The sequence below is a fragment of the Cricetulus griseus genome (assembly GCF_003668045.3).
Source record: "Cricetulus griseus strain 17A/GY chromosome 1 unlocalized genomic scaffold, alternate assembly CriGri-PICRH-1.0 chr1_0, whole genome shotgun sequence".
Lineage (NCBI taxonomy): Eukaryota > Metazoa > Chordata > Mammalia > Rodentia > Cricetidae > Cricetulus > Cricetulus griseus.
In genome coordinates this window covers 60,966,520-60,981,313 of record NW_023276806.1, presented here as the reverse complement: position 1 = coordinate 60,981,313, position 14,794 = coordinate 60,966,520, and the positions used below count along the sequence as shown (strand labels likewise).

The following is a 14,794-nucleotide window of genomic DNA, read 5'->3' as shown; positions in this document are numbered from 1 at the left end:
CAACATCTTTATAACAAAACTGTTCCATTTCAGAGCCAACTGACACTGTGAATTAAGTGGATCATGAAAATGATGCAGGGTTGAAGGATAACCTTGTGCTACTCTCCACTGAGGGCATCCAATTGATGGTCTCTCCGCAGCCCACTGTGGTCACGTGGCTCTAAGGTGAGAGGGAATGAGCTGGAGGCAGCTAGCTCGTCACGTCAGGGTTTATGTGAAACCGAAATGAAAGTTCACTTCCTCATTGTGGATGCTTCATGTGACAGGCTCCAAGTTCTTTTTGAAGTCAGTCCAACCAGCCTCCTGCTGCCTGGGACATCTTTGGAGTGAGGACCACGTTTCAGGGTGACCATGGGGACTCCTGCCCATGCTACCATGTAAGTACTGTCTGCTTTGTGATTTGTTTTGTTCATATATTTGGTCTTAACAGTTCTCTATCTTCTCATCAGCCGGGCGGCCAGGTTTTCAAATCTTTGCTTTCAGGAAGTAAGCTGAAAACAAAAAATCGTGTTGCCCCCACTGGCCTCTGATTAGGGAGCATCTGTGTAAGAGGTTCCTAAGGCCTGGGTTTCTGTGAAGTGTGAACTAAAGGCTCACCTGGTTAAAACCCAAACTGTTCTGAATTTAAAAGATCCAGTTCCAGGTGACTACTGAATTTCTGTCAAATAAAGAAACAGAGTGAGTGTTGGGTGTGCTATTGTTTAGAGACGGTCTCACCTCTTAGATCTGGCTGCCTTGGAACTTGATATGGCCTCAACTGTGTGGTGAGTGTTTTCTGCCTCCCCTCTGCCTCCACAGTCCGGGGGTCACAAGTATAGTTTCTATGCCTGCTGAAAAAATGATGTTTTGGGGTACCTCCTTAGAAACAGATATTTGATTTGTTGAGGAGAAAAGTGAAAAAGGAAAATAACCTAAGGGTGTACAATCGAAAAACTGAGTCGTCTTTTATCTATCTGTAAAGGTGTCTAAACATTTATTTTATACTGAAAGCTTATCTGTTGGGTTGTTTGTATTTACTTTGGTGTTCAGGGTCTGGCCAAGGACTTTGCACCATCACTGGACAAGTACTGTGAGGTAGAGCACTATTTGTTGCTTTTGGAGATTTGGTCTATCTATATTGACCAAACAGGCCTTGATGCCCTTTTGCAAGCAATCCTCCTGCCTCAGCTTTTTCAGAAGCTGCCTGCCATTGCACCTGGCTTGTTTTTGAAATTAAATATTAGTGAGGTACTAATACATGCAATACATGCACACACTGGGTTGTCGTGATTTAAATATTTAAATGGCTGATCAAGACAGAGGCATGTCTTCGTAAGGAAGGTTTCTTTGTTTTGTTTTTGTTGTTTTTCAAGACAGGATTTCTCTGTGTAGCCTTGGCTGTCCTGGAACTCACTCTGTAGACCAGGCTGGCCTCAAACTCACAGAGATCCACCTGCCTCTACCCTCCTGGTGCCAGGACTAAAGGTGTGTGTGACTGCCTCCCCAGCTAAGGAAGTTTTCTTTAAGAAAGGAGAAAGGAACCAGGTGGTGGTGGCACACGTCTGTAATCCCAGCATTCTGGAGGCAGAGGCAGGTGGATATCTGTGAGTTCGAGGCCAGACTGGTCTACAGTGTGAGTTTCAGAACAGCCAGGGCCACACAGAGAAAGCCTGTCTCAAAAAACAAACAGGAGGAGAAGGAGGAAGAGGAGAAGGAGGAAGAGGGAAGGAGAAAGGAGGAATTTCCTTGACTAGGTTTGTTGGAAAATCCTGCAGTCTTTGATTTTAACTATCTGAGTATGTTTGGGGGAATTTTTTTTTAAGTTTTATGTGTATGGGTATTTTGCCAGTTATGTGTTGTATGTGCACCAAGTGCGTGCAGTACCCATGGAGACCCAAAGAGGGCGACAGCTCTCTCTGGAACTAGAGTCACAGAAGGTTGATTGCTGTGGTGTGGGTTATGGGAATCGAACCCTGGTCCTCTGGAAGAGTGGCCTCTTACTCAAAGAGCATCTCTCTAGCCCTGCTTGAGAAATTCTGAAGGTATTTCCTTTTCTTTTTCAGACAGATTCTATCTACATTGCTCTGGCTGTACTGAAACTTGCTATGTAGACCAGGCTGGCCCTTGAACTCCTAGAGATCCACCTGCCTCTGCCTCTGCCTCCTGAGTCTTGGGATTAAAGTCATATGCCACTGCCCAGCTGTGGTCCCTTCTTAAAGTATTAATATAGTATTAAAATATTCAGAATAGTATTTTGGGCATAATTGCTTCTTCCTCCTGAACATTCCAGGAAGTTTCGTGTATTATCCTAATTTACAGGAGTGTGTTCCTTTGATAGATGTTGCATTGTTGCTTTCTGTTTTGAGACCACATTGCCACATTCATGGTGGTGGTTCATACCTGTGCCTGTAATCCCAGCACTTGGGAGGCAGAGTCAGGCAGATTGTTAACAAGGTCAAGAGTAGCCTAGGCTGTGTGGTGAGTTCCAGGACAGCCTGGGCTATAGAACAACCTATCTTTATAAATTAAAAGCAAGCAAACAAAAGGAAGCTGGATGATCAAAATACACGGAGCTAACTGCTATGCTTCCTCTGCTCCCTTCCCGTAAGCAGTACAAGATGGCTGTTCTGGGTGCCCATGGTGTGCTGCCTGGCAGGAGACCAGCTGCAGAGAGACCCGACCCTGGACCACCACTGGGATCTCTGGAAGAAATTCCATGGCAAACAATACAAGGAGAAGGTAGATGGGGTTGCTTCAAGAGCAGCGTGCTTTTGCGGTGTTGTTTTCCCCAAATGACGTTTGGACAAGCAATGCTTTCTAGAAGTACTGTATACTTTTTTTCCAGCAATATGCTGCTTTGAGTAGAAACACAGCACATTCTTGTTGCTATGGAGCTCATGTTACAGTGTGAGAAACAGTCAATAGGCAGACATAGTGCCAATGGTGACAGACAAAGCTCATACATGTAAAGAAAGGCAGGGAAAACAGGGGGACCCAGAGGACGGTGGAAATGTGGTAGGAGGCTGAGGGAAAACCCAACAGAGAATGAGACATTTTAGCAGAGGGCTGATAGAAACATGGCAACAGACAAAATGGGCGAAAGACAGGAACGGTCCTGAGCCAGGGGAATGAGTACAGGGTTCTGAGGAAAGCCCACATTTGGCACATTTGAGGAACAGAAAGTCTTGCTGTGGAGACAGCTCAGTGGGTAAAGTGCTTGTCATACATATGAGGAACTGAGTTCAGATATCTAGATCCCAGGAAAGACTGGCACAGTAGTGTGTCCTCCTAATTTGAGGTGGAGAAATAGCTTAATGAGCCATCAGCCTGGCACATGTGTTAGACTTTTGCTGCAGCTATCGGTGGAGAGAAAAGAAGCTACAATTGAACAACCCACATGGAGTTTATCGACAAGAGAAGAGGGCAGGATGGGGCTGGATTGTCAGCCAACCCAACAAGAGACGGAGAGAGAGAAGGGGGCGCTGGACCTTTCAAAGGGAAGACGGCGCATGTGCACTGAGGTTTCACGCATGCACAGAGTCCTCATGCAGGCTGTAATGTGTGGCGGGTGTACGTGTGATGACGTAGCACGTGTCCCGCCCGTTGTTAGGGCGCAGGGTCAGCCAGGTGTATATCCTAACAAGATGAAGGGTCAAAAAAGAGACCCCGTCTCAAAGTGTAGAAGAGGAAAACCTCTGACCTCTACATGAACAATGTGGCCTAAACACACACACACACACACACACACACACACACACACACACACACACACACACACACACACACACACACACACACACATTCACAGAGAAAAAGTAAACATTTAAAAATTTATGTGGATGAGTGTTTTGCGGCGTATGTCTGTGCACCATGTGTGTAGTCCCTGTGAAGGACAGAAGAGGGCGTCAGATCCCCTAGAACTGGACTTTCAGGCAGTTGAGATGCCAAGTGGGTGCTGGGAATCAAACTGGCTCCTCTGTAAGAACAGACAGTGCTCTTAACTTCTGAGCTAGTCCTCCAGCCCGGTTTTTTTTTTTTTTTCCTGGTTTACTAATTTTATTTTATGTGGATGAATGTTTTGCTTTCATGTATTTACATGCACTGCATGCACACCTAGAGGCCAGAAGAAGGCATCAGACCCCCTAGAACTGAGGTTTGGGTAGTTGTGAACTGCTGTGTGGGTGTTGGGAACCAGCCCTGGGTTCTCTGCTGGGGCAGCAAGTGCTTTTAACCACTGAGGAGTCAACTCACTAGCTCTATATTTTTAGGTATCTGCTGGTGTGTCTGTCTGTGCGTGTGAGTGTAGGTGCCAGGAGACCAGAGGCATTGGGTCCCCAGGAGCTGGAGTCACAGGTGTTTGTGAGCTGACTGATTTGGGAGCTGGACCCAAACTTGTGACCTCTAGAACAGCAAGTGCTCTTAACCGTTGATCCATCGCTCCAATTCCATAGGGAATAATTCTAAAACTCCTCATTGTGGTCCCTGCCCACCAAAGTGCTTCAAGATAGAATTTTTTTTGACAGGGTCTTAACACGCAGCTCCAGCTGGCCTGGAACTGGCTATGTAGGTCAGCTTGGTCTCAAACTCATGGAGATTTGCCTCTGCCTTCCTAGGGCAGGGATTGGAGGCACACACCATCATGCTCAGCTAGATAGATAGGGTCCTGAATCTCACTTCTCACTCCGGTTTTTGGCTTTTATTTCAAAGCATACTTGTTGGTTGTTCTTAAAATGTTAACCATAACTTCAAATAAGTAGGTCCTGTAACTGTGGGATGTCTTTTGCAAATTAGCAAATTAAATCAAGATATGTAACAGTTTGTCATTATTCTAACTAGCAGCTGTACAACAGGCAGGTCACGGCAACTGACTCCTCCCACTGAGAGTCCATGCCCTCGGATCCCCCAGCCGAGCCTACCCGTCATGCTACTCTCTACTTCTATGAGTTTGGCTTTTTATTTTTTTGTTTTATTTAATCATTTATTGGTGCTGTAGATAGAATCTAGGGCCTCAAGCATGCACGGCAAGTGCTCTATCTGTGAGCTACACTCTGGGTGACTTAGATGTTTGCAAATCCTACATATCAGTGAGATCTTGTGGTTAAGTGTACTTCTGTGCCAGGCTTATTTAGCATAATGTGCTCAGACTCACCCATCTTGTTGTGTATGACAGGGTCCCTCCTTTTAAAAGACTAAAGAACATTAGATTGTGTATATATACCCCATTCTCTTCATCTGTGCCAAGACTTATGGGTTGATACTGTATCTCAGCCATTGTGAAAGGTGCTGTAGTGAACACAGGAGAGAAGATCTCTCTTCCATGTCCTGAATTTGTTTCCTTTAGATGTTTATCCAGAAATGGGTTGATAGGACATACGGTAGGTCTGTCTATAGTGGACTAAAATATTTGTGTTACATTTATTTATTTATTTATTTATTTACTTATTTGTGTGTGTGTGTGTGTGTGTGTGTGTGTGTGTGTGTGTGTCTACCACTAAGCCATTCCTCCAGCCCTTTATGTATTGTTTTCTTCTTATATACTTTCTAAAGTTGTGTTGATGGTGTGTGTCAATGTCTGTGTGTGAGTGTGCATAGGTGAATCCATGAGCAGGGCATTGCATCACCTGCAGCTGGATTATAATTAGCTGTCGGTGCCCAGTGACACCGGGAACTTAACTGGGGTCCTTTGCAAGAGCAGCAAGTGTTCTTAACTGCTGAGCCTCTTCTCAAACCCAGTTTGGAAAATGGTTTTCTTTTTTTTAAAAAATTGTTTTATTTTTGGTTTGTTTGTTGGCTTTCTTAGTGTTTCTGAGACGGGATCTATTTTCATAGCCCTGGCTGTCCTGGAACTCTCAGTGTAGACCAGACTGGCCTAGAACTCACAGAGATCCATCTGCCTTCAAGTGCTGGGATTAAAGGCATGTTCCATCCCACCTGGCTTATTTTTACATTTTTATTGATTTATTTTCTGTGTTATAGCTCCTCTGAGACACTCAGAAGCAATCTGGGGGAGTTCTCACCTTCCACCATGTGGGTTCTGGGTTGTCACACTTGGCTGCAGGTGGCTTTGCCCACTAAGCCATCTCACCAGTCCTGTTTTTCATTCTTTAATCAATTGTGAATGATTCTTGTACAACCAGGTTAGGGCCCAGTTTCATACTTCTGTGTGTGGATTGCGATTCCCACACTGTTAGAGCAATGAGGTTGTTCTATCCCTTTCTATGCCATCTGTATTTGCTGAAAATGGACTGGGCATGAATGCATCTGTTTGTTTCTGATCTCTCTGTCGTGTTACACTCTCGGCCTGTGTGTGCTTTGGTCACTGTGGCTTGTGGCGCCTTGTGAGATCAGAAACTGTCCGTGAGGCCTCCACTTCCGTTCCTTTCGCCCACCACTTGAATGTTTGAGGTTATCGGCTCCACATAAACTTTCAGGATTTTTTTTTCTGTGTTTGAGAAGAATGCTATTGGAATTTTTACAGGGATTATGAGTCTCTAAATTGTTTTGAATAGTTTGGAGATTTCAATGATCTTATTCTTCCAATCCCTGGATATGTGCAGTGTATCAATTTGAACTTCTTTCACTACCATTTTACAGTTTTTAGCATACAGCTGTCTCTCCCAGATCTGCATGTTCTGAATTTATGGATTCAACAATCTATGGACTGAAAATATTCTTTTTATCTGGGCATGGTAGCACACCCAAGTACTCAGGAGGTAGAGGCAGGAGAATCAGGAGCTCCAGGTCATCCTTGGCTACGTAAGGAATTTGAAGCCAGCTTCAAATTACCAGATCTCATGATGGAAGGTGGAAACCAACTCCACAGAGTGGTCCTCTGGCTTCCACACCTGTACTACACACACACATACACACACACACAAACACACACACACACAAACACACACACACACACACACACACACACGCACGCACGCACGCACGCACGCACGCACACACACACACACACACACACACAACTAAATGTTAAAGATTGAACAAAACAAACACATCTCACCTAAACACATGCAGACTTTAAATATTTACGTCTCTGTGTATCTATGTATGGGTGGGTGTTTGTGAATGCAGATGTGTGAGAAGGTGAGAAGAGGGCACAGAGTTATAGGTGGTAGAGTTACAGCCACCCAACACGGTGTGCTGGGAACGCAACATGGGTCCACCGCATGTTCTCTTAACAGTCCCATAGACTGTTTTTTTTTTTTTCTCGTAACATCCCTACATGCCAGGCGTTGGTAGCTCACGCCTTTAATCCCAGCACTTAGGAGGCAGAGGCAGGCAGATCTCTTTGAGTTCGAGGCCAGCCTGGTCTCCAGAGTGAGTGCCAGGATAAGCTCCAAAGTTACACAGAGAAACCCTGTCTCAAAAAAAAAAAAAATCCCCTACACAATACAATATAGCAACTATATTATAATCCTATACCTACGTAGGTAGGTAAATTATATGAAAGTACTTCACTTTTTGTTGATTTTCTTGAGGCAGGGTATCACTGTGTATCATTTGTGAATTGCTTTTATTTTTATTTCATGTATATGGGTGTTTTGACTGCATGCATGGCTCTGTACAACGTGCATGTGGTGCCCAAAGAGGTCAGAAGGGGGCATCAGACCCCTTGGAACTGGAGTTACAGATGGTTGTGAGCAGTCATTTGGGTGCTGGGAGTAGAACTTGGGTCTTCTGGAAGAGTAAGTAGCCAGTATCCTTAACCACTGAGCCATTTCTCCAGCCTCTGCACTGTATCTTAAGCTGGTGTGAAAGTCACTGTGGAGTCCAGGCTGACTGTGAACTCTCAGATGCCTTCCTGCTTAACCCCGAGTGTGAGTCATTATATTTAGCTTACAACTCTCAAGGGATTTGAGCAACCAAGGATATTTGCATTCTTGGGAAACGGGGTCTGATTCTTCACGGTTCCTCACAGAGTTGCACTGAGCCTTCACTTCCTTGACTGAATTTATTGCTAAGTATTTTTTTGCATGTGTGTGGGTATACATGTATGTACAGGTATGTATGTTATACACATACATATGTGTATGTGTATAGAGGCCCAACCTGGACATTGAAGAGTCCTCCTCAGTCACTCCCCACTGACTTATGGTTTCTCAACTGAACCCAGAGCTCGTCAGTACAACTAGTCTAGATAGGGAGCTTGCCTTGGGAATCCCTGCTCTCTGCCTTCAGGATACTGGAATTACAGGCAGACTGACATGCCCACTTTACATGGGTATTGGACATCTGAACTCATGTATGAATGCTTGCATGGCAAGCACTTTATCCATTGAGCAATATGCTCAGCCCCCTAAATATTTTATAATTGTTTCCTTGATATCTTTTTCAAAGTGTTATTTAAATATACAAAATGCTACTAATTTTTGTAGATTGGTTTTATATCCTGAGACTTCTGAATCTGTTTATCAGTTTAACAGTGGTGTGTGTGTGTGTGTGTGTGTGTGTGGTTTTGTGGTATGTGTGGTGTATGTGTGTGTATGATGTGTGTATGTGTGTGTGTGTATGTGGTGTGTGTGTGTGTGTGTGTGTGTGTGTGTGTGTGTGTGTGTGTAGGCCAGAGATAGACAATAGATTTTTCTTTCTTTTTCTTTCTTTCTTTCTTTTTTTTTTTCAAGACAGGGTTTCTCTGTAGCTTTGGAGGCTGTCCTGGAACTAGCTCTTGTAGTCCAGGCTTGTCTCGAACACACAGAAATCCACCTGCCTCTGCCTCCTGAGTGCTGGGGGCAATAGATTTCTTTCTCAATTGCGCTCCACTTATTTTTTTGAGGCAAGAGCTCAACTTCTGGAAGCAAATCCTCTTATTTCTACTTCCACAGTGCTGTGATTACAGGTGAGTGCCTTTGTGTTTCCCATGGATGCTATGTTTATAAAGCTGGGCCCTCATAATTCAGCACCAGCACTTCACTGGTGAGCCATCTCTCCAGTTCATGGACATAGGATTTATGGGTAGCTTACCTCAATATCTAATCTCTAAATTAGCTTATTCTTTTTTCTTTTCCTATAGTTTTTAGATTTATTTTTACTTATTCCAATTTTTTTCCTCTAGAGTTTGGGATGTGTTCATCATGTGTGCTCATTATGTCTATCTCCAGGGTTATTCTAAAACTCGTACACGGGGAGAGGGGCTGTGCCAAGACTGAAGCAGGACAGACAATCCTGAGTGTTTCTCACTGGGGCGGGGGATGGCTTTGTAGATCTCTGGAAGGGTTTCAGCTAACAGGGGAGGCACTGGTGTGGAATATTATTCTAACTAGGCAAAGAGGTGTTACATTTGTGTATGCTGCATTGTTTAATGATGTAAGGATGTGTGTTTAATTATATATATATGAGTTTCATTTGTTGCACCTTGCCTGCCTAAAGCACCTAAGTAGTCTAATAAAAAGATGAATGGCCAATAGCTAGGCAGGAGGAAGGAGGGTTGGCAAGGAGAAAGGATAAACAGGAGAAATCTAGGCTGGAGGGGAGCGAGAGAAGAAGAGAGGAGAGAATGAGGGAGAAAGAGGAGAACATGCCCAGGGCAAGAAGCCAGGCAGCTGCCAGTCTGACATGAGAAGCAGTGAGGCAAAAGGTAGATGAAGAGAAGCAGAGTAATTTAAGTTAAAAGAGCTATCCAGAAATGAGCCGAGCTAGGCTGAGCATTCAAAACTAGTAAGAAGACTCAGTGTCATGACTTGGAAGCTGGCTGGTGGTCCAGAAGAAAAAGCTTGATACACAGCCCTCTGCACATTGAGTACATTGTAGTCTGTGGAAACCCATCTCTGAGAGGACAAGAAAAGTCAATAGTTAACATCATAATTACCTCTAGATATATTACAATAGTAGAACCCAAATGACTGTCCTTAGTCAGGAGTTGTAGCACACACTGGAAATCCTAGCACTTGGGAGGTAAAGTAGAGGAACGAGAGTGAGCCATCTGCAGTGAACTTAAGACCAACCCAGCAACGTGGAACCTTGTCTTAAAAAAAAAAAAAAACCTAAAACCTACAACAATACAGAAAAAAAGCAACCATGCCAATGTAAAGTGTGTGTGTGTGTGTGTGTGTGTGTGTGTGTGTGTGTGTGTGTGTGTGTGCGTGCATGCGTGCCAGAGAGTACTGCACTACACGCATGCAGGAGCCTCTGAATGTCAGAAGAAACACTGAATCCCAGGAACTAGAATTACAAATGGTGGTGAGCTACCTTGTGGGTCCTGGAGCCAAACCCAGGTCCTCTACAAGAATAGTAGGTGTTGTTACCACTAAGCTGCCTCTCTAGCCCCAAATCAGTAATCTTGAAAATAGTTCTGAGACATCCACAAAGAAAGCAGCATACAGAAGTAAAATGGAGCAGAGTGCACGCAAACAAAAGCTGGAGACATGAGAGTTTGAGGCTCCTGAGTGCACCTAAGAGTCCAACAGAATGGTGGATAAATGATGCATGAAAAGATGTTGTTAAGAATTTTCAGCTATAAAAATATTCCTGAGTCATCAAACCAAGCTAACGGGGAAAAAATGTAAAGCCCCACACCAAGACACACATAAGGAAACACAAGACTTTTAAGAAAAAAATTACAAATGCCAATGAGCCCAGTTAGAACAGCAGTACTGTAGCCAGGTGTGATGACACATTTGTACAACCCCAGCACCCAGTAGATAGGCATAGGAGGACATTGAGAGTAGCCAGCATGGGCTACACAGCAAGTCTGAGGTCAACCTAGGCAAGAAGAATTAGGACAGCCAGGGCTACTTTAAAATATCTTTAAAATAAATAATAAGCTGGGTGGTGTTAGCACCTGCCTTCAGTCCCAGCACTCGGGAGGCAGAGGCAGGCGGATCTCTGTGAGTTTGAGACCAGCTTGGTCTTTAAGAGTTAGTTCAAGAACAGCCTCCAAAGCCACAGAGAAACCCCGTCAAGAATCATGAGTGTTGTCCCTTCCAGCACCACCACCACCACCAGAGACCACCAGGAGTCCAAGTTCATATGAAAAAGCAAAGAGCCTTTATTGCAAGCTCCATCTTGGACTTTCCATCCATTCCAATGCAGCCAGTGGAATGGAGAGCCCCAAGCTCAGTTGTGGCAGGGTTTTTAAATAGTAAAGGGTGGGGAAATAGGGAATTCTGAGTTCAGATGGGGGTTGAATTCCTGATTGGGCAGGAGTAGGGCAACAGGAGTCCTGTCAAACAGGGATTGGTGTTGGTATTGCTACAAGGAAATTGGCAACCTATATACAAGTTATGCTAGTTATCTTTAACGTTCTGGAACATCTGGCACTTGTTTGTCTCAATCCTGATTGGTCCCTGGGTTTGGAGCCATTGTAAGGGCGAGACCTAGTCCCTAGCCTGCAGCCTGTCATGGCTGTACTGATGTTAAGTTAGGCCTCCTCAAAAATCTAGAGGGATTAGAGCATGTTACCTGTAAGGGACACACATCAAACAAGTTTCTAAAGTTTGGAGCGTTAAGAAGCAACTTCACAATAAGTAAAGGAGGAAAAAGAGAGGAAAATTCATTTGTGTATATCATATATTAATAGGCACCTACAAATTAAGAGCAAGAATTTAAATTAACATGTGAGTTTAGCAGTTGTTTTGAATGTAGTCATTTGTTTATACACTTCTAGATATATCCACACTTAGTGGAATACTATCTGGGACACTGGAAAGATGACCCAGCAGCAAAGAGCACCTGATGCTCTTGCAGAGAACCCAGGTTTAGTTCCCAGCACCCACTTCGGATGGCTCACAGCCACCTGAAACTTTAGTGCCACAGAATCTGATGCCCTCTTCTGGCCTCTGTGAAGACCTGAACCCACACACTCATACACGTGCATGTGCGCGCGCGCGCGCGCGCACACACACACACACACACACACACACACACACACACACACACACACACACACACGGTGAGACAGAGAGAGACATGTGCACAGAGAGAATTTTTTAAATTAATAAAGTAAATTCCTCTTGCATTCATTTTCCTTCTGTTTCAGAATGAAGAAGAAGCCCGACGCCTCATCTGGGAAAAGAATCTGAAACTTGTGATGCTTCACAATCTAGAATATTCTTTGGAAATGCATTCATATAGCCTGGGCATGAACCATATGGGAGACATGGTAGGTAAATCACAAACAGTCCTTATTTCATGACTGGACAAGTATGATTTCTGTACCACCAAGAGTAATTTGAAGGTCTATTGGGACGATAATAAAACCAAAGGAGACTGTATAGCCAGGGCTGCAGTGTGGCCTAGTGGCAGAGTACACTTCTCCCCTGCATTCAAAGTCCTAGGTTTCATCCCTAACACCACCATGAAGAAAGAGAGATCAGGAAGGTGGTGGCACAAGCCTTTAATCCAAGCCCTCGGGGCAGAAACAGGGGGGTCTCTGAGTGAGAGGTCAGCCTGGTCTACAGAGTGAGTTCCAGGACAGTCAAGGCTACACAGAGGAACCCTGTTGTGAAAAACAAACAAAAAGAAAAAGAAGAGGAGGAAGAGGAGGAAGAAGAGGAAGAAAAGGAAGAAGAGGAGGAGGAGGAGAAAGAAGAAGAAGAAGAAGAAGAAGAAGAAGAAGAAGAAGAAGAAGAAGAAGAAGAAGAAGAAAAGAAGAAGAAGAAGAAGAAGAAGAAGAAGAAGAAGAAGAAGAAGAAAAAGAAGAAGAAGAAGACTGGAGATATGCGCTCAGGGGTAAGAGCACTGGCTGTTCTCACAGAGGTCTTGAGTTCAATTCCCAGTCGCAACATTGCATCTCACAACCATCTATAATTGTAGTCCCGTGAGATCCAATGCCCTCTTCTGGTGTGCAGAAATACATGCAGACAAAACATCCATATACAAAAGATAAATAAATATTTTAAAAAGTGAAAAGAAAAAGAAAGATAAGATGAGTGCTGGAGTCAGTGAGATGGCTCCAAGATATAATTGCTTGCTGCCAAACCGGGCAGCCTGAGTCTGAAAGACACTGAAAAATTCTTATTTAGTTTACTTTGGCTGAATTCTTAAAAAACAAAACGAAACAAAACAAAAAACTCCTCTTCCATCTTTCCCTATCTGATATGGTCTCATGTAGCCAAGGCTAGAACAGTCTGTGTAACTGAGAATGACCTGGAACTCCTTCTTCTCTTGCCTCCAGAATGCTGGGGCTATAAGTCTGTATTACCACATCCCACCTGCCAAATCCCTTCTTTACAGAAAATTTAAAACTTACAAAATACTGAGGCCAGACTGGTCTACAGAGTGAGTTCCAGGACATTAGGGCTATGCAGAGAAGCCCTGTCTTGAAAAACAAAACAAATAAACAACAAAAACGAAAACAAAAACCCCAAAATAAAAATGAAAACCAAAAACATTACCACCAACAAAAATGTACGATGCACTCAAAATTAAGAATCACAATACTTAAAAACAAAGAGAAATGTCATACCTGGGATATATTTCAGTGGGTAAAGAGCTTGTGTGCAGGGCTGTGGAGACATGGATACCTGCGGCTTTGCTGGCAGGTGGTGTAGATGAAATAGAGTTCCAGATTTAGTGAGAAACTCTGTCTCAAATACTCAGGTAATAAGGTAGAAAGTGATGGGACACAGAAAATTAGCTGGTAGCCTAGTCTCTCTCTCTCTCTCTCTCTCTCTCTCTCTCTCTCTCTCTCTCTCTCTCTCTCTCCCCCCCCCCCCCCCCACACACGGGTTGCTGGAGGAGAAAATAAAAACAAGGAAGAAAATAATCTTAGTGCTTTGGGAAGGGACATCTTGGCAACCAATTTCTACTTAGATGTAACAATATCCTTTGTAGTTCTCTCGATCATACATGGCTTTGTAAGATTCTGCCTTTCAGCCAGGCAGTAGTGGCGCACGCCTTTAATCCCAGCACTCAGGAGGCAGAGGCAGACAGATCTCTATGAGTTTGAGGCCAGCCTGGTCAACAAAGCTACACAGAGAAACCCTGTCTTGAAAAATAAAAAATAAAAATTAAAAAAATATATTCACATTACAATTCTTAGGATTAACAAAAACAAACAAAAGGAGCCAGCATCGCCAGGTGAAGGCACTTGCGGTGGAAGCCTGACAACCTGGATTCGATCCTGGGTACCCAGATGGTAGAAAGAGCATACTGACTCCTTCAAGTTGTCGCCTGACTTCTTCCACATGTGAGCCATGGCACGTGCGTCCCAGCCCCACAAACACGTGCACGAGAAAGGAAGGAGTAACCGAAGGGTATAGAATTAAATGTTCTAAGAGAAATGTGCTGTTTTCTTGCTTTGCAGACCAGTGAAGAGGTCCTTGGTCAGATGAGACCCCTGAGAGTTCCCAGCCAGCGGCATAGAAACAGCACCTACAAGTCAAACCCTAATCAGAAACTGCCCGATTCTATGGACTGGCGAGAGAAGGGGTGTGTCACGGAAGTGAAATACCAGGTGAGCGTCACAGCCACTGAACCCTGGTCCGAGCACTCCCTTCCAAAGTCTAGCTGCACATGCCTGTCGTGATACTCACTGTCTCTTGGCTACTTTCTGGTTGTTTTTATTATCCTCTCTTTTCAGAAAGTTCTTTTTTTTTTTTTTTTTTTTTTTTTTTTGAGACAGGGTTTCTCTGTGCAGCTTTGGAACCTATCCTGGCACTCGCTCTGGAGACCAGGCTGGCCTCGAACTCACAGAGATCCGCCTGCCTCTGCCTCCCGACTACTGGGATTAAAGGTGTAGGACACCACCACCTGGCTTCCAACTAAATTCTGAGGGATTTTTGTTGTTTGTTTGTTTGGCTTGGTTTTACTTATTTATTTTGGCTTATATACATAGCCCAGGCGGGTCTCAAATCCATCTTAGCCC

General features: G+C 44.1%; 1 protein-coding gene across 1 annotated transcript in view; it reads left to right on the top strand.

Moving 5' to 3' along the window:
* Positions 1-279: 279 nt before the first annotated feature.
* The window catches only part of Ctss (cathepsin S), a 28,162-nt gene continuing 13,647 nt past the window's right edge, over positions 280-14,794 (top strand). The window contains exons 1-4 of the mRNA XM_027393634.2: positions 280-377; positions 2,592-2,718; positions 11,966-12,088; positions 14,234-14,383. Coding sequence (XP_027249435.1) covers positions 352-377; positions 2,592-2,718; positions 11,966-12,088; positions 14,234-14,383 — 426 coding nt within the window. The 5' untranslated portion in view covers positions 280-351. The remainder of the gene's footprint in view (positions 378-2,591; positions 2,719-11,965; positions 12,089-14,233; positions 14,384-14,794) is intronic.